At 39.0% G+C, this 18,829-nt stretch overlaps 2 protein-coding genes across 2 annotated transcripts; both read left to right on the forward strand.

The window, feature by feature from the left end:
- The first annotated feature begins 724 nt into the window (after positions 1-724).
- Positions 725-1,613, forward strand: LOC135633430 (triphosphate tunnel metalloenzyme 3-like). Its single transcript, XM_065142871.1, has one exon. It carries the CDS (start codon positions 870-872, stop codon positions 1,488-1,490), a length of 621 nt encoding a protein of 206 aa, XP_064998943.1. The 5' UTR covers positions 725-869; the 3' UTR covers positions 1,491-1,613.
- An 8,156-nt stretch (positions 1,614-9,769) lies between these two features.
- On the forward strand, positions 9,770-18,818 carry LOC135634052 (protein S-acyltransferase 24-like). The gene is made up of 13 exons (XM_065144195.1): positions 9,770-10,173; positions 10,289-10,429; positions 11,546-11,658; positions 11,852-11,931; positions 12,015-12,178; positions 13,828-13,966; positions 14,063-14,162; positions 15,998-16,055; positions 16,840-16,917; positions 17,004-17,102; positions 17,248-17,326; positions 17,426-17,571; positions 18,144-18,818. The coding sequence occupies exons 1-13, from the start codon at positions 9,907-9,909 to the stop codon at positions 18,561-18,563; spliced, it is 1,884 nt and encodes a 627-aa protein (XP_065000267.1). The 5' UTR covers positions 9,770-9,906; the 3' UTR covers positions 18,564-18,818.
- Positions 18,819-18,829: the final 11 nt, after the last annotated feature.

Below are 18,829 nucleotides of genomic sequence, written 5' to 3' on the forward strand. Positions count from 1 at the left end.
CAATTTTATTTATTTATTATTAAAGATTATATTTTTATTTATTATATATTTGATCATATAATTTTTTAATAAGATTATATACATTTTTAATTTATTTATTTAAATAAATAAGTATTTATTTATTTACTTTTAAATAAAATATTAAATAGATAAATTTATCACATAATATTAGATGAATTTTTGAAATATAATTATATACCAAGCAACACTGTATCAATCAATATACATTCACTAAAGTGTTTTACAACTATACATTCGCTAGAATTCTTTCTTTAAATACATTAAAAATATAAATATATTTCCAAACACATCAACTGCATAACAGAAATGTAGATCTCTATTCATACAAATTACATTTGAATTATTATCTATCTATGGTGTTTCTGTGGGTAAGCAATTCCTCGAATTCAAACCACTTTTTGTAATGTGCTTTTCTCTATTTTCAAAAATAGAAACTTAAAATGTGTAAACAATACGAATTTTATAACCTTGTTCTTAATTTATGTTTTGAAAAACATAAATTAAAGTGAAACCAAATGTAAAAATGATTTCCAGGAAACCATTTTTACAATTTTGTTTTCATGTTTTGAAAAAGATCAAAACATGAAAACAAAAATGACGTCTATGATGGGGGCAGTGGATCGCATCCAACCCTAAAAACTGAAGAGACCGGAAAGGGAGGATGCTGAGGAGGAAGCCCAGCAGAGTCGAAGTGAAAGCGGAGGACAGAGAAGAACTCGAAGAAGCGCTTCGCCGACGCTCCTCCAATCCCCACCCTAACCCTAATCCCCTCCTCAAGTACCTCGTCCCCTCCCCTCTCAACCCCGCCGCTAAAGCCGAGCGCATCGGCCTCAACCAGCCCTAGGCCGATGGAGATCGAGGTGAAGCTCCGTCTCCCCGACGCCGCCGCCCACCGTCGCCTCTCGGACGCCCTCGCCCCCCACCACCTCCGCACCCACCTCCAGGAGAACCTCTTCTTCGACGGCGCCGCCGGGGAGCTCTCCTCCCGCTTCGCCGTCTTCCGCATCCGCTTCTACGACGCCGACGCCCGCTGCGTCGTCTCCCTCAAGGCCAAGGCCCGCCTGGTCGGCGGCGTCAGCCGCGTCGAGGAGGACGAGGAGGACATCGACCCGTCCCTCGGCCGTGCCTGCGCCGCCGAGCCGTGGCGGATAGCCGACGCGGCCGGGTCCTCTCGGATCATGAAAAGGGTGCTCGAGGAGTTCGGGTTGGACGGAAAGGTCGCATCTTTCGTGTGCTTGGGTGGCTTCCGGAACGTTAGGGCAGTCTATGTGTGGAACGAGGGATTGACGCTCGAGCTCGATGAGACACAATACGATTTCGGAACTAGTTTCGAGCTGGAATGCGAGACGACCGACCCGGAGAGAGCCAAGGAGTTGCTGGAGCGGTTCCTGAAGGAGAATGGAATACCCTACTCGTACTCGGAGGCATCCAAGTTCGCAGTTTTCCGTGCAGGAAAGCTTCTGCCGTGAGTGAGTTCTTCTTTCTTCTTTCCAAGTATTTGGATCTATCAACTCCATAAAACTGAGTTAGATTGTTTGTTCTGTTGAATTCAATCAAACAATTATATATGAAATATGAATATGATTGTGCTCTGTTTTCGTCTTGATCTCATATGATCTGTCGATAAACAAACTTGTTTTCTAATGTTTGACATTTACTTGTGTAGATTACATCTTGAATTGATGATGATGATAGATTTGTTTGATAGATTTGATGAGTAATCCAATCTACGGATTACATCTTGAATTGCACCCATAAATTAGGTTCGTTTGCAGTAAAGTCATTTCTCTTTCCAATCAGCCTAACCACAAACCAAATCTACACAACACTATGCCTAAACAATCCTAAGCCAAGAACCAAAGCAAGGGCTCATTTCTTCTTCTTCTTCCTCAACCTCTTCCTCCTCCTCTTCGTTTCCTCCTTCACATATCAAGCATTTCTTTTTCTAAAATTAGAAGAAGCTTATTTAATAAGAAATTTAAACTCCATGACAAAAACACAACACATAGATTAAATAAAAAAAAAACTACGAATCAAATTACTAGGCTTTGATCTAAACTTACAAGATTTATGTCCCCGATATCCTCGCAAGTAATTCTAGTTCAGTAAGTGAAAGAACAACATGCATAAATAAATAAACTCTTTGAGTTGATGCTGAAAAAGAGAAAGAAAAGTACTTAAGTACATAATATGATCAACTATTTCAACCATACTAAAGAAAAAGAAATACGTATGATTAATGAAAAGAGTAAAAAACATGGCCACATAAATGGACTAAAAAAAATCAAGTAAAGAAACCTTCAGTTTATATGTCACAAAAAAGAGTGAAACTACCCACTTTATTTACTCATCATGGTAGAAAGCAAATGTTCATCAATTGTATAAACACTTGGACTAAACCCTGAATCAACCAATTAGATCTTTCACTGGTTTAAACCTCGGGATCAGATTACAAGGCCTTGATTTGGGACCCCAAAACTCTACATTCAATAACATGATTACTCTACATTGAATAACAAGATCATCATTCCTGATCTTAGTAGTAGTGTCACAACTAATCCATGAAAGCTAAGACTATTTACAGAAAAAAGAATACAATGTACAAAATTTCATGATCCCAACTGATGAGACAATAAGCTTGAATCTTACAGCCATCCATGATGCTTAAATCTAATCCCAAGATAGCAATAGTTTACACTTTTAGACCCTTAGATCTTGTCCAATTCTAGATCAGCTCAAGTCTTTGTCCACTTCTAACTTGTAAGATAAGCCAGTGGGATGATGTACTTACTACCCATCACAGCCTAAGGAAGATTACCAGAATAAAACTGTATTTATCAATAATAAAAGCAACATAGAAAATGCACTTTCAAATAAACCTAGCTAAGCTCAACAAATTATTGTCGACATGTTGACATAGGAAGAGCATAGATTTTAGAGATGTACAGATATACAATTAGTCTGATGTTAAAAGAACATATCCATACCACCAAATGAGATCCAAATAACACCGTCATTCAATGTCAAAAGCCTGATATCCAAAAAGAAAATAGAGAAATGAGCACAGTGAACAACAGAACAGTCGAAAGCGGAGGATAACGCAACACGAAAACAGGCAAAAGATATGACACGACGTGAAACCATCCCAACATTCCTTGATCCCCTCACATCAAATCTATGGTATTAAACATCAAAAGAAAAGCTGAAATCCTGGCGATCTATAAAACTCCACCAGAGAACTTTGCATATTGGAGAAAACAAAAAAATCATATTTTTGAGCCACTAGGAAGAAGAACTCCAGATGAAGCACATCGTTACAATATCATGGTCTTAACTGAAATTGCCTAAGGCGTGAGGTACCATTGTGGCAAAGACGCGAACTTAGCTTGCGTTGCTTAAGTTGCGCTTCGCCCTTCCGATTTGCATCCGTAAAGATCAGTCCACTTGCAACCTCTCGCAAGTCTCAAAGGACCTGTAAAAAGAGAAAGTTGATTAGTTCGTAAAACCAGCGATGGACAAGTCCCGATATCTCGCGAAAAGAGAAAGCTTTACAAGCAATTCAACGGGCACCTTGCGTGAATAAGAGAAAAAAGGGAGAGAGGAAAAACAAGAACTTTAGAAGGTTGAACGAACAGTAAGTTCACAAACTGCTCACCGGGTGTCGAGCGGGACAACAAGTTCTTATCAAGGTAATGTGTGAACATGCGAAAGATTGTTCAACGTCCGACACTATACCAAAACCCCATCCAGCCTTATGCCACCCGGGAGGTTCCAAGGTGCTGAGATGGCTGAGGTTTTATGTGCAGCAGCGGGCTACAGAAATCAGCCCGTGGCACGTGAAAACGAAGTTGTTTTGGGGCTGTTTTGCTCGGTTCGGTGAGCGATCACACTGTAGCGTTGCAACTTATTCGAACTTACATTTTTACAAGCAAAAGAACTTAACACCAAGTCAAAACATGCTACAAAGTAACTGTATATATAAACGAGAGTGACGAACAGTTCGTTGAACGGAGTTGTTACGGATGCGTCACTGTTCGTGACAACAAGTCAGAAATCTAACCGGGGACAAAACGAGACATTGAAACGGAAGATGCGCCCTTGCCGCCAAAAGAGAGACCTTCGGGCTACCAAAACCATCTCCGTGGCAAGTACTTTTACCATGGAGCATACGGGAGCAGCTCCATTCCTCTCGCTTCTGCACAACGCCTCCATCTCTTCCACAAACTCGTTCAAAACGCTGAGAACTCGAAAACGAGTGGAAAGGAGCTTGCAAAAAAGGCCTCAACCACAAAGATAAAGCGGAGAACGGGTGGTCCAAGGTGAAATCCGAAGGACGACAAGAACCGTGCCATGTACTAAGGGGAGAGAGAGAGAGAGAGAGTGGAAAACGCTTTGACGCAATCCGCTGTCGTGGTGGTGTCGAAGCCGTTAGGGTTTCCCCCAAGAGAAATAAGAATAACAATAAGGCGAGCCTATGACTAGGGTTCGACCCGATTCGAATCCAAAGCACGTCCGATTTGAGGAATCAACCCCGGTGGTTTTTTTGTAATTAAAAAAAAGAATCATATCAAGAATTAGACAAAATATTGCGGTAATAAAAACTATAGTTGATTAATCGAAAATAATTATATACAAAAAATAAAATTTAATCGATATGTCTTTAATTCGTCAAAAGAGCGTAGTGCGATACCAGCAAAGAGTTTTCTTTTTTGTGCTCCCTTTTGCTGATGTAATTGGGCCCACTGCCTTTGTTTACGTTTTGCCATGTCATTTTTTTATTATTTTATTTTCTGAAAATTTATCTATTCTCGAGTGCGCAAACATTGTGCGTATAATAAATCATTGAATGTGACAAGACATGTTGAAGGTTGCGATATGGGCAATTTCAAAGTGGATCCAGCACCCATCCGATCCTATCCGATCGAGTTTGACTACCTTTGACCAGAAAAATAAATGAATTGGATATAATTCCACAAAATCATATACCAGCAAAATTATATTACGGAAAAACCATATAAAATTTTGTATGAATAAATATCTCTATCATGTTATAAATATATATTTCAAATTTTATTTATTTCATATGTAGAAGAAAAAAATTTATATTTTTTATTTATCATGACCACCACAGAATTTGTTCGGTTTGACAACCCATTTAAACCTATACAGTTATTATTATTATTATTATTATTATTATTATTATTATTATTATTATTATTATTATTTAATTTGATGATTTTTCTCAAAAAAATTCTTATTCATTTTTTTTCATAAGTCACCATTGTTTTTATTTTTTCATATAGTGTCCTTTCTTTATACGTCAATAATAATAAAATCATATGTATTTAAGATCGACTGCATGTATCTTTTATCATTAAAATATATAAAAAGTATCGCCCTTTATTGTTTTATAATCATGTAAATTCCCTTATCCTTCTCCGCCCTTACCTTCGCCCTATCACCTCCTCTCCATTGCGTACGTGCAACATTACCCACCCTTCCTTACTCGGTCGCATTCGGCCACTTACTTCGAATGTTGCTCTCCTCCTTTATTATTGGTGATCTCAGCATCGTGTTGCATCACAACCTCCGCTCTTGATAGTTCATGAGCATTGAATCCGTCATTAACCTTGTCGAGTACACTGTCATGTTCCTTGTTAACACACTCAAGACCTAGTTACAAGTTTAAAGTCTTGCTAGCCCTTACGTCAACCTCCGCTAAACAACTCCACATTGTTATTAATGTCAAGGTCCCCTCAGTTTCTCTAGTAGTGTTGATAGCATGAGCCTCGGGTTTTGCCCTCGCCCATCCTGTCGGAGCAGGGGGTAGAGACAGTAGGACATTGTGGTCGGAATAGGGGTAGAAACGACAAAGATGACAGAAGAAAGATAAGTTATGCCACACAAAAGGTAGAGGGGCCTTACGGTGGGACCAGTGGGCTAAGGTGAGGATTTAGGAAGGATAAGTGGCATTGCAAAGAAGTGGTGGGATGGGGACGATAGGTGAAGGCAATATAGGTGATTAGCACGGAAGGATAAGGGCATTTATGAAATTATATAAAATATAAGATACTATTTTAAAAAAATGAGACACCTTATGGAATAAAATGAAAAAGAGAAGATTTTTCTAGAAAAAAAAGTCAATAGGATAATTGAATAAATAATTTATTAAATTTAAATCATATTTAATATTGGCCATTAAACTCTTATAGCAACACGCAAGATGTAGTCCAATGATATCATGTGATGATATAGATATGATTGTCTTGTGAGGTCCAAGTCACTCTTTGCTTATATAGATGAAGATTCAAGAAACACAAGCCTCTTCTCGTCCATTATGATAAGGAAACAATCATAAACATTCTTCTCATACTTTATGATAATAAAAACAATCACCAGCTTCATTTTCAACGAAGAAGATAATTACAAACTCCTTTCTCATCCTCTAAGATAAAAAAAGGCATCTTAAACTCAATGCAAATGACTTCTTTTGAACTATTCAAACTCACATTTGGAAACCTCAGATTACTAATTTGAGTGTCGGAGGGACTGGATCGAGAAACCCCTCATCTCATAACCTTGGTCTTCGAGTAGGTGGCACATTAGGAGCATGACATTTCTACCTCGGGACCATGGTATTTTCATCTTAGAGACATCTTAAACATTCCTATGTACATAGTTCTGGACCATGTCAGGCTAAACAAGATGTCAACGATATTTTTCCATAATATTTTGGTGCTACACAAAGGGCTCGATGTTGCTAGAACGTCCATCTACCAACCCTCTCAATGAACGCTCGAGCGAAAAGGCCTTGCCCCCAACCTACAGTACTTTCACTTAGGGGGCAAAAGTCACCCTTTTCATATATGAATCTATCCACGTCGACATAAATGCTGATGCGATACATGCATCTATTCAATGACCTTGAGCCACCTGCTCATCCCCGCCGATGTATTCCAGAATCTCACCTAATAGGTCTAGACGCTAATGGATATGATGCAAGCTGTTATTCCACTCTTACCCCAACTAGCCCAATAGGACATGCCACCATCTCAACCATAGTCGATAGCTCAATCGCCATCGACATTAGAGCCCATCGGCACCAACATCCAATAAGAGATGCCAATAAGTCAAAAGGGGATAGCGAAGTGACACCATACCTCGATTTATGGATAAGATATCCTTATTCGACCAATGATCCTTCTCGATGGCAGAGGCTAAGGACATTGATTGTGATGGCCTACTCGACCTCCATAGTCCTCAAGCTAATGTCACTATGGAGGTGGCGATGGTAGCAAATTTATCACCCTCGACCAGCTCTTCATCCCATAGACCCTAAGCTAACACCAATCGGGACTTTAGAGGCGATGACAATGACAAGTCCATCACTCTTGGCTAGCTCTTCAATTGTGTTGGTGATGCACACATTGATGGCATCACCAACTACGATGGCTACTCCTCCCCAGAGTGCCACGTCCTCAAGATCAATGACTTCATTCCCAAGGTGGCATCAGTGACCACTTGGCCTCTCACCCTATCCCTTTCATCCTTGCCATCGACTCCACCGTCAAAGGCAATCTCTAAGACCAAGACACCGTTGAATTCTATCTTTGGCGAGGTGAGAGACGGGGAGATATTCGTGATGCTGGGGGTGAGTGGCTCCAACAAGTCCACCCTAATCGATGCCCTTGTGAATCGCATCATGCAGGAGAGCGTGCAAGATTCCATCACCCTCAATGGTGAGAAGCTCGAGGGTTAGCTCCTCAAGGTGATCTCTGCTTACATTATGCAAGACAACCTCATATATCCCATGCTAATCGTGGAAGAGACCTTGATAACCTGACCCACAATAGATCTTAACGCTGGAGATGTCACGATAGATCTTAACGCTGATGATGGTCTTGGTGACAAACAAAAAGTCGAGTTGAGAAAACCCAACTTGTGCTTAGATAAATCTGTTATGAGAGAGGCGCAAGGCCAAATGCACTCGAGATGTGTGAGTCGGGAAAATCTAATCTGCACTAAAAGAAATATGTTATGCTAGAAACACAAGCCCAATATGCCTGAAACATCTGAATTAGGATAACCTGACCCGCAATATGAGATCTCAAACACTCCCATACTGGACAAATTAAACGATGCACTTCGAACATCTTTTGCAAGAGTCCTGAAGCATACCTTCAGAAGCGGACAAATAATAGAGAATCTATTATCAGCTGACACATGGTTGCCATGTGAGATTCAAGTCACCATCCACTCATATACCTACATGGATGAAGATTTAAAGCAAGGAAACATAATCTTCCTACTCATTTATTACAATAAAGAAGGCAATCGTAAGCTTTTTTTTTTTCATCTTTTTGAAGATAATCACAAACTTCCTTTTCATTCATTATAACGAGGAAGACAAAAACAAACTCTCTTCTCATCCTCTCATCCTCTAAGTATGAAATTACATTTTAAACGTAATACGACGAACTCCTTTTGAACTATTCAAATCCACATTCGAGAATATTAGATTATTAACTTAGCATGGATGGATTAGGAAATCCCTTCTAATCTTAATTTTTATATAGACGACACTTATGTGACATTTTTATTTTGGTAGCGCGATATTTTTATCGGAGATATCTTGAACATCTTTGTACATATGGGTTTGGATGATAATAATATTTTTTTTAATAAATAGTAATAAATTTATTAAGCTTATATATGTTAACATAAGTTCTCGTCAACTTTTGATATGAGATTCAATGTGTTAGACGCTCAAATTCGAAGATCACATCTATCAACCACCATGATTCTCAAATTCGAAGATCACATCTATCATCCAATGCTAGTAGCCCAGAAACTGGCAACGGACGAAACCGGCACAACCTTCTTGAAGGGTCAACCCAGACAGCCACGGGTCTCGCCTAACACGTCACTTGCACTTCAGATGGGGAGGATGTGGATCGTCTTCCCCACGTTCCTTTGGGCACCACCGAGACTTTTCTTCCTTGGAATCATCATGATCCAAGGTAGAAGGTGACGCGCACCCCCAAACTCACACCTTCGAAATCAACACGACGTGTAATAAAAACAATCACAAATAATTTTACCTCTGCAGAAAACAGATATTGTTTTCACATCTCAAATCACATGCTAATTCGATTCAGAGATCTCTTCATCGACGAGTCTAACCACATGAACTCACCATCATTCCCCCTTAAATCAAAAGCCAGTTCGATGGTCAACGCAGCTTCTCACGCGTCATGCGGTAACCACACCGTCTCGCGGTGCGATCACCGGCCTCATTCCGAAATTAGCTACTCAATCCATTGCGCCCGAACAAAGGTGTCTCGGGTCACTGTAACAGTTGGAAACTTTCACGTAGCTCCCTCGCATTGTGGAATATAACGCGTTTAACCATCTTGAGACGCTTACGAAGAGCACGACAGAGAACCACCAGCTCGAGAGGATCTCCTGTTCGAGCCAAGTCAGGCAACCTGGATTCGAATAAGTAAGTCGGTGGGCCCCATCATGTGACGAGGCACTCGAACCAGAGGTAAGGTGGGCTATCCATGATTTTGTGGCGGGCCCCGACGCGTAGCCGCGGCCTGCAGAGCCGTGCGAGTGAGTGCTTCACTAATTTCTCGCATTCTTGAGGGGGAAAACTTGAAAAGTTTAATTGGGAGGGGGCCAAATGTAAAAGCGTACAGGATAATATTTGATTTCAAACGAGTAAAATAAATGACGCTCTACCAAAAAGTCTCGGGCTCTCCTCTCTCTCTCTCTCTCTCTCTCTCCTCGCCCGAGAACCCAAATCTAAGAAAGAGGCCTTTCCTCCTTCGAGTCTCCGGATCGGGGTGATTCTTGGAGGCGGCGGCGGCGGCGGCGAAATCGATGGCGTCGGAGATCGAGGTGCTGGACGAGGGGACCGGCGTCGGGGGAGGAGCGCCGGTGTCGGCGGGAGATGGAGGAGGGGCGGAGGGGGATGAGGCCTTGAAGAACGATGTGTACACGGCGGCTGCGTACGGGGATCTGGAGAAGCTCCAGCGGCTGGTGGAGGCGGAGGGGTGCTCCGTCTCGGAGCCGGATGGGGCCGGGTATTACGCCCTCCAATGGGCCGCCCTCAATAACCGCACCGCCGCTGCCCTGTACATCATCGAGGTATCTTCTCCCCCGCCCCCGATGGTGTAAAATTAGGGGTTTTTCTTTTGGGTCCGTTGTTATCTGTAGTGGCTATTGATCTGTTCCATCCGTTGATTCGTGTTGTTTGTATCAGCACGGAGGGGATGTCAATGCCACCGACAACACGGGGCAGACGGCGCTCCATTGGAGTGCAGTGCGGGGGCACATCCAGGTCGCTGAGCTACTGCTGAAGGAAGGTGCTCGTGTTGATGCGTCAGACTTGTACGGGTATCAGGTATGGTTTCCCTATAATTATTGTCGGAACAATTTTGTCTTTCTTCATGTTTCTCTACTTGTGTTCTTCATAGGAAGAAGTTTAGTCATCATGTACACTTTAGTATCTATCGCCTCAGCGATGAACAATTGTCTTTGCTCTGTGGCCGACAACTTGACTTCGGCATGCTGATCTACGAACTGATTTAGATTTTATGGCTAGAGAAATAGATAGAAGACCAGCTAAGAAATTTGGGAACTTCCCCTCTTAATATGCTGATTGGTCACGAATTCATACCTTTGTGTTACATTTACGTAAAGTTTTACTAGAATGCAGACCTGCTGGTTGATTGAACATACCACATGCTTGATCACTCTTACTGTAGATGACCATGAGTTAGTTACTTCCTTTCCTTTCTTTAGTCAGTGGCATAAATGATCCGGCACAATTGTGATAGAGAGAAACTCCCAGGATGAGAAATACCTGTGGGGTGACAAATCATTGTTGTCATGCTGGAAAATAAAACACATCTGGGCAGCTTTCTATTTAGAAACCAAGCTATAAATCATTGTTACTTATAGTTTATTATACTATATATTTGTATTTTTTACCTGAAACTTAATTACATTATAATTTGATTTTCTTTTTTGTCTTTTGCACTTTTCCTATGTATTCATGACTCCACAATGATGAATTAGGAATTTCATATGAATAAGGACTGTGATTGAGCAATATCTTATGGAAATTGAGTTGTATGAATTGAGAATATGAGGTACTAGAAGTCTAGGACCAGAAAATATATATTTTACTTGATTTGGTTTGGCTTTTATGGTAAGTGTGGTATAGTCTGGCTTGAATTTTTTTTTTTAACATAGCTTACTCATTTGACTTGTAATTACTCATAGACAGGATCGGTCTGGACTGTTGCAGTTCTACTAATAGTTGATGACAGATAATCTTATCATAGATGAGGAATTCAGTGTCTTTGGAACAAAAATGTCTATGCTTTTAGCTGTGTTAGCCTGATGCTTGATCAACATATAAACATGCTCATATCTGTATGATTCTGTCTTTTGTAATTTCCTTCAAGTTTGCACCTGTTTTCTGGTCCCCTTAACAAGTTCCACTTGATTGCAGACCACTCATGTTGCTGCACAATATGGCCAGACAGCATTTCTCTATCATATCGTCACAAAATGGAATGCTGATCCAGATGTCCCTGATAATGATGGAAGAAGCCCCTTACACTGGTATATAATATTCTCCTATCTGCAGTAAAACCATGGAGCAATATCCTAATTCTTTTTTCCTCTGGGAGACTTGCTACCTTTTAATTTCACAAGTTGGTCTCAGCATCTTCTACCTTTTATAATTATGGGAATTATACTTATTTACTAGCAAATATTGTTTATATTTTTCATTTTAGTTTAATATATTTTTTAGGGCTGCTTACAAGGGATTTGCTGACTGCATACGTCTTCTTCTGTTTCTGGATGCCTATAGGGGGCGACAGGATAAAGAGGGTAAATTCTATTTTGTTTTATTTCATTTATGCATTCTGTAATTTGATCATTTTGGCTCCTTTTAATTTCTTTGCGCTCAATAGGTTGTACTCCTCTTCACTGGTCTGCTATTAGAGGAAATCTAGAGGCATGCACAGTTCTAGTTCAAGCAGGGAAGAAAGAGGACCTGATGATCACAGATAATACCGGGTTAACTCCTGCTCAGCTTGCAGCAGATAGGGGTCATCGGCAAGTTGCTTTTTTCCTTGTAGGTATTCTGTGTCTCTAATAGATTACTTCTTAATTAAAAGCATGTCAATTGTTTGCTTTGCATTTATTGTTGTTAGACATAAGGGAATCCCATCAGCTGGGGAATTTTTCTTTTGCTATTAAGTGCTTTTGCTTTCTTTCATTTTGCCTTAAGGTGTCAATAAATATTTCCTGTAATTTGTTTTGCTCTTGATGTTTGGTTTTTCAGGATCATTATCAAACAACTTGTTTATACCATACATCAGGACAGAAGCATGCAATGTAGCGGAAATTGCTTACGTTGCATGTATAAACTAAAAGACAAGTATTGAAAAGGCATCATGCTCTCTGGTTGGTTCCCATATAGCTGATCACAAATGCTTGTGATCTATGGCTTTATTTGTTGTGGTCAAGATGTTTTCTGCTCTAAAAGATGTTTGGTTGTGCTTTTATATTGAGCACATTAGATTGTGATGAGACACATGCAGCAACATATATGAAAGTGTTTAATGCACTGCAGGATGATGAACATCAAATGGGAGTAATAATTGACATGGTTCTTACACACATGAATGCATAATTAAGGTAGATTCTTGGAAGGAAAAAAGCTTTTGATTATGTGCAATTCTAAGCAATAACAAGTTGAATTTAACCAGAAAAAGCTGCCCATGTTTTGAACTCTTCTAGAAGCCTGCATGGACTTTATCCTACTACCTTACAAATAGAGATTTTGAAGAGTATTCTTCGTCTCCCTTCCTCTGTGATTTGGTTTTTTGTATTATTTTTGATTGAAAGCTTATTTGGGTCAAAATAAGAAAGCCTTACCTTTATCTTAGAGGTTTGCCAGTTGGAACCCAGTGGGCAGCTATTTGTCAGTAGTAGACTCCTAATTCTGTGCACCAGTGGGCAGCTATTTGTCAGTTTCCTTAATCAATTCTCTTTCAAAGGATTGGTTCTTCGCTAGTTTACTTGACCTGTGCATGTACACATACAGTCATGCATGCATGTACATTATGTGTCCGTGTTTGTGAGCCTGACTGTTAGGATACCACATGCATGTGTATATAAATAGTACACATACAGGTGTCTTGTGTTTGTGAGACTGTCTATTAGGACCCTAGAAAAATACTGCATTGCAGCTAGCAATGTCCTCGCTTTGACTAAATAATTAGCTGAGGTAATTTGTTGCCTCCCTATTGTGCAAGCTCCAAGAATAAACGCTCTGCAATTTTATGTGGTTATAACTCTTTTATCTGCTGGCATTATTCCCTCTTGAAATGTAGTGTAATGTTCTAAATTCTAGTTTCATTTTCTAATCTATAAACTCTTCTAATTGGAATTATCTGAAGCTGACTTGCTAGCTGAGTAGTCAGATTGGTTAGTTCACCAATTGCGTTTTGGATCTTTCTTGGGCTTGCATAGAACTGTTGAGGTTTCTCTAAATGGTGCCTGAATGTTCAATTCTAGAAGCTGTATCTAGACGATTTACTAAATGAGTATGGTTTTCATGTACTCCAGTTTAGCACATTCCATCTGAACTTTAGAGTTGGTAAAATAAGCTACTGTTTAAGCTTCTGTAGACTATTATGCATTTTTTCCTGTTATAGTTTGTCTTGCGTACCGTAAACTTGTCTCTGTATTGTACCTAATATTACTTGAGTTATGCAGGGCAATGCTAGACGTGTACTCGATAGGCGCTGCAATGGGAATAGTCACCTGGGAAAGCTATCAAAATTGGGACTTGCACCTGCTCTTTGGTGCGTCATAGTAGCCATGCTGCTTACATATGTACATTCAGTTATTGCAGGTATATTTTGTTATGTGATTCATAACATGCCCATCCTGTCAAATAAATTGAACATGTAGACTTACTCTTCTATTTTCTTTTGTTTTGTGGATGTAGGTTCTTACATCCTGAAATTAACATTTGTATTTGGGCTTTTTGCCTGGTCAGGATTTTTCCTGGCAACTGCAGGATTAGTCATGTTTTATAGATGTAGCAGGTACTCAGCTTATCCACAGTTTGTTTTCTTGCATAACTAAATATTTAAATAGATTGTAATGTGGAACTCAATGATTTATGATGTGTGATGGTTTGTTTCTGTAAATCAGTGTTTCCTGGAAGTGGTACTTATCCTAGCTATTGCATAGTTCATGTTATGAGTACCAAAGACAGTTGATGTGAGAAATACATGATCTTTGCTCTTCTATATATATGTTGAGCTGTTGGACAATTCTTTTTGAACTTGCACATTGTTATACACAAATTATATGTTATGTGGAAAAATTATATACAAGATTCAAAGCTTCTGCTAGCTTTTATTATATTGTAAAAATTTTATTGGTTCACATTAGTCTTACTGCCAATTTTGATTACAATGGTGTAAGTGGATCATTAGACTGGAAATGTAGCTGAAGCTAAGTTACCTTACATTATGGTGAGACAGTTTGTGCATGTTTTTACGTTCACTTAGTTCCAATTTCTCCAAGCAGCTTGTATTTTGGTCCGTATCTGTAAGTTGCTAGAATAAATTCAATGGTGTTCAAATGTGTTATTACCTAATTTTTTAACATATTAGTTATTTCACATGATATAGGTATCCTAATAGTTGAAAGGGTATCAAAGCAGATGGCTCAGGTCATTACTATTTTATTCATACGATCCTATTTAATCATCACTTGAAGTAAAACCATGTACCATTTTTTTATTCATTAAACAAGGATTGGTTTTTTCGACTCATTTTGTTATAATGATTAGTTATTCATTTTAATCCTATCAATCAAAATTGCTGATGGGTCCGTCAAATTTAGGATCCAAGCCCTTTAGCATCCATTTGACAGAAAACAAGGCAGTTGACAGTTGTATTCATGTCAAATGCCTTCCAAAATTTTCATTCTTACAGGTATTTGTAGTCATTGCTGGATTTTAGCAGTTGAACCAAATTTGTATGGTTATGGTAAATGGTTTTGGCCCAGATGTTTGTACTCTGTTGTGGAGAGGGCTTCTCTCCCTTTTATACCCTAAAGCCTGTGGGTTAGCATAAAGTTAATAAAGAAAAAGGAGTGCATCATCGGATATTCAGGTCCATAGTGCTTAAAGCACTCAAAAAGTTGTGATGGATGCTGGTAACGAAGGTAGTCCTCTAGAATTACAAAGTTGTGTATTCTAGTTTAGGACTGAAGGTCCCATGTTATCACAATCTATTATATCAATACACTTATATATGTTATTCATTTGGATCGCTTAAGAAAATAGGTGAAAAGAAGAAAATGATGATCATGTGTAGGGATGTAAGAAGAGGTGATGGAAGGGTATATGGAGGATTGGGCTGTTGATACTTGAAGGGGATGCCCAGGGCAGGCAGCAGGCAAGCATTAGGTGGATGGAGTACGGTGGCGTGGCGCTTTATTATATTAATATATATGTCACTCATTTGGTTTGCTTAAGACAATCGATAAAACGAAGAAAATGAGGATCACTTTCAGGGATGCAGGAAGAGGTGATGGAGGGGGATATGGAGGATTGGCCTGTTGAAAAATGATTCTGAGGGCATCAAGCATTAGGTGGATGCAGTGGGGTGGGGTGGTGCTTGGTCGGTATGTGTTTTATACAGGTCTTCTTTTAAAAATAAATAATCCATACTTCTCTTTTGCTTTATGTGAATGAACATTGTAGACCAGGTATGTTGCTTTGTGTTTATATACACAACTGAATTTTATTGCAGTTTTCTGATCCATTTTTTGCACACAGGTACTAGGAAAATACATATATATTCAATGATTATGTCAATTTAGATGTGTGAAGCTCATCTCACTGCAATATTTTGATTTGCCACAGGAAAGATCCTGGTTTCATCAACAGGAATGTACGGGATGCACAAAGCCTCAGAGATGACGTGAGCTGCAAACTTGGCTTGCTCTGTTACTAGCTACTGTAGATATATATTTTTTCTCTTGATAACAATGCCACAACCTTATGTGTCTGTATTTTTGAATCTTAACAAGTATTACATCAGTTTCTCAACAAAATCCCCTAGACGCATTTTAACTAGATTGTTAGCTATAAATACATGCTACATTGCCCTTGTACAAGTGAGGAAGGTGCATATTGAATCATGAGTAGTGACTTTATATGTCATGAGCATATTTGTCTCCTCCCAACAAAGTAGGGATTTCTTTTATACCCATTCGTACCATATACACTGTATTGCAGGGCACGCCATGCCACTCATTTCATTTATATTCATGTGGTGACTTTATATGTCATGAACTGCATAGGCACACCATGCCTCTCATTTCATACTGATTATGCTGTGATGCTGACAAGTATTTTAACAGGGAAGCATACTGCAAGAATGAAATATGCTTCAACTTTTTTTCTTTTTAAGATTTTAGCTCTGTATTTCCATAAATACTTTTTTGTCTTACACTAACTATAATCAATGATTCTATTAGTGTATGCATAATGCACAGATGTCACCACTTTTGACACGACGAGTACTCCTGATAACCTTTTTTATTAGGTATCGTGAAAAATAGAATATGATTTGAAAAGGAGATTATGGCAGATGCTAATCAGCGACAAAGACTTTTGATTCACAAATGCAAATGATTAAAATTTTTATATTTCCTTCAGAATTGCTTATGATTCACTACTTTTATATTTGTGCTTATTTATAGGAACCCTTATTAAAGACAGATTTAAACCATCCTGCCCTTTTGGCTGGGAATTGGTCCCAGTTGTGTGCAACATGCAAGGTACTCTTATATCCATATGAGGAAACTTTTTTTTCTCATCTTATTCTTGGAATTTCTGATCTAAATTTGATTGAAATAATGTTTAGATTGTCAGGCCAGTACGTGCAAAACATTGTTCCACTTGTGACCGTTGTGTCGAGCAGTTTGATCATCACTGTCCTTGGGTATCAAATTGTATTGGCAAGGTTCTCGTGGCACTCGTGACTTGCTTCTCAGTTGTTTGTTATTCTTTGTTCTTCTGAAAGCATTGTGATGTTCGTTGTGCAATATGATCGATTCCCGACTATGTTAGTTTCTTGATATTCTAATTTGTTAACCATTGATCTGCAGAGGAATAAGTGGGACTTTTTCATGTTTCTTATTCTAGAAGTTTCAGCAATGATTATTACTGGTCTGGCGACCATTACAAGTATGTATCTTTTAAAGTTGTCTACTTTAACTTTCCTCTTTGAATTAGTCTTTTGCTGTTATTTGACTCACTGCTAAGAAGAGCAAATACTTCCTGCAGGAATCGTGAAAGATCCCTCTCCACCATCTTTTGGTGGATGGTTGAGTCATAATGCTAGTGAGCATCCTGGGGCGATATCATTTCTGATAATGGATTTTTTTCTGTTCTTTGGAGTTGCTGTCTTAACTGCTGTCCAAGCATCACAGGTACTCACTTGGGGTTTTCTGCTACTCCATTGCATTATTTGGATGACAAATGAGAATCCGTACGAAAATATCAGTATTCAAATCTTAATGTGACTATAGCTTTTACATTTCAGTTCTATTTGTATTTCTTTTCTTTTTCCCTATACATAATGGCGGAGAACATAATATTTATATTTTAATTGAGTTAAAACACTCTTTCTACTGGTTTTTTTACAGAAATATAAAGATTTTGAATCTCATCGAAGAATCCAGAAATAAACAATATGCTGGTGTGGCTAATCAAGCAAACAACTTACTGAATTATGCTTTAAGCACTTTGGTAGAATATAACAACTTACCAATAAATGCTTTAATTTTCATCACATGCACCTTTCTCTTTCATTTTCTAAATGTGGGTGGACAAAGAAATGTTATAATGCTTTTATTCCAGGGAAGGCTTTCTGTACTGTCCTGACCCTCTTGTTATGCTAACCCAACATGCTGGCTTCATGGAGAAGTTTATGCCATTTCTCCAACTGTTGCTTAAGTACTATTATTGGTTACATAGTTTTCCTTATTTTTTTGGGGCACAGATCTCACGGAACATTACAACAAATGAAATGGCAAATGCTATGAGATATAGCTACCTCAGAGGTCCAGGTGGAAGGTTTAGAAACCCCTATGATCATGGCATCCGCAAGAACTGCTTGGATTTCTTTATAAAAGGATACAATGAAGATGTGGAGCTCCCAGACCAGACACAGCCATCGGAAGGAACAGGGATGATTCAGATGACAAGAAGCACAGATTTACAGAATGGGGAGAACCATTTGCATCAGAGTGGCAATGGTCACATCTGTGTTGATGTTCAAACCAAAAATTCAAGACCCCACGGCCATGCTAATTCGTTGAAGTGCTGCCACAACAACAATAAAATCGATGGTGCTCCTCTAGGATTGGGCTTGGGACTTGGTCGCAACAATCGGCACAACTCTCGGATTCTGCCATTATGATCTTTTACATACCAGGATAGCATGATATTGTGCCTCTTGTATCATAACCATTGAAATATTTTGCAGTCTTTCTTGTTCGAATCTAGATGTTCCCTCTTAGATATTGTATCATCTTGGATCAGTTTTGTTCTCATGGTTGTTGTAACCCCAAACGTTAGATTTTTAGTATCAGACGATTTCAGATATGACTTTACATGATTGGCAAAAGATATATATAGCCAATCTCAAATAATTATGATTTTGTGGCTTTTATTATTGTTGGTCAG

Source organism: Musa acuminata, chromosome BXJ3-3, assembly GCF_036884655.1.
Source record: "Musa acuminata AAA Group cultivar baxijiao chromosome BXJ3-3, Cavendish_Baxijiao_AAA, whole genome shotgun sequence".
Classification (NCBI taxonomy): domain Eukaryota; kingdom Viridiplantae; phylum Streptophyta; class Magnoliopsida; order Zingiberales; family Musaceae; genus Musa; species Musa acuminata.

What these genes read in the sequence shown, in the direction of transcription:
- LOC135633430 (XM_065142871.1), top strand. Translation starts at nt 870, where the DNA reads ATGGAGATCGAGGTGAAGCTCCGTCTCCCCGACGCCGCCGCCCACCGT.
- LOC135634052 (XM_065144195.1), top strand. Translation starts at nt 9,907, where the DNA reads ATGGCGTCGGAGATCGAGGTGCTGGACGAGGGGACCGGCGTCGGGGGA. An exon ending in ATGTTTTATAGATGTAGCAG is followed by an intron (nt 14,163 to 15,997) that starts GTACTCAGCTTA and finishes GATTTGCCACAG; the next exon opens with GAAAGATCCTGGTTTCATCA. An exon ending in CACAAAGCCTCAGAGATGAC is followed by an intron (nt 16,056 to 16,839) that starts GTGAGCTGCAAA and finishes GCTTATTTATAG; the next exon opens with GAACCCTTATTAAAGACAGA.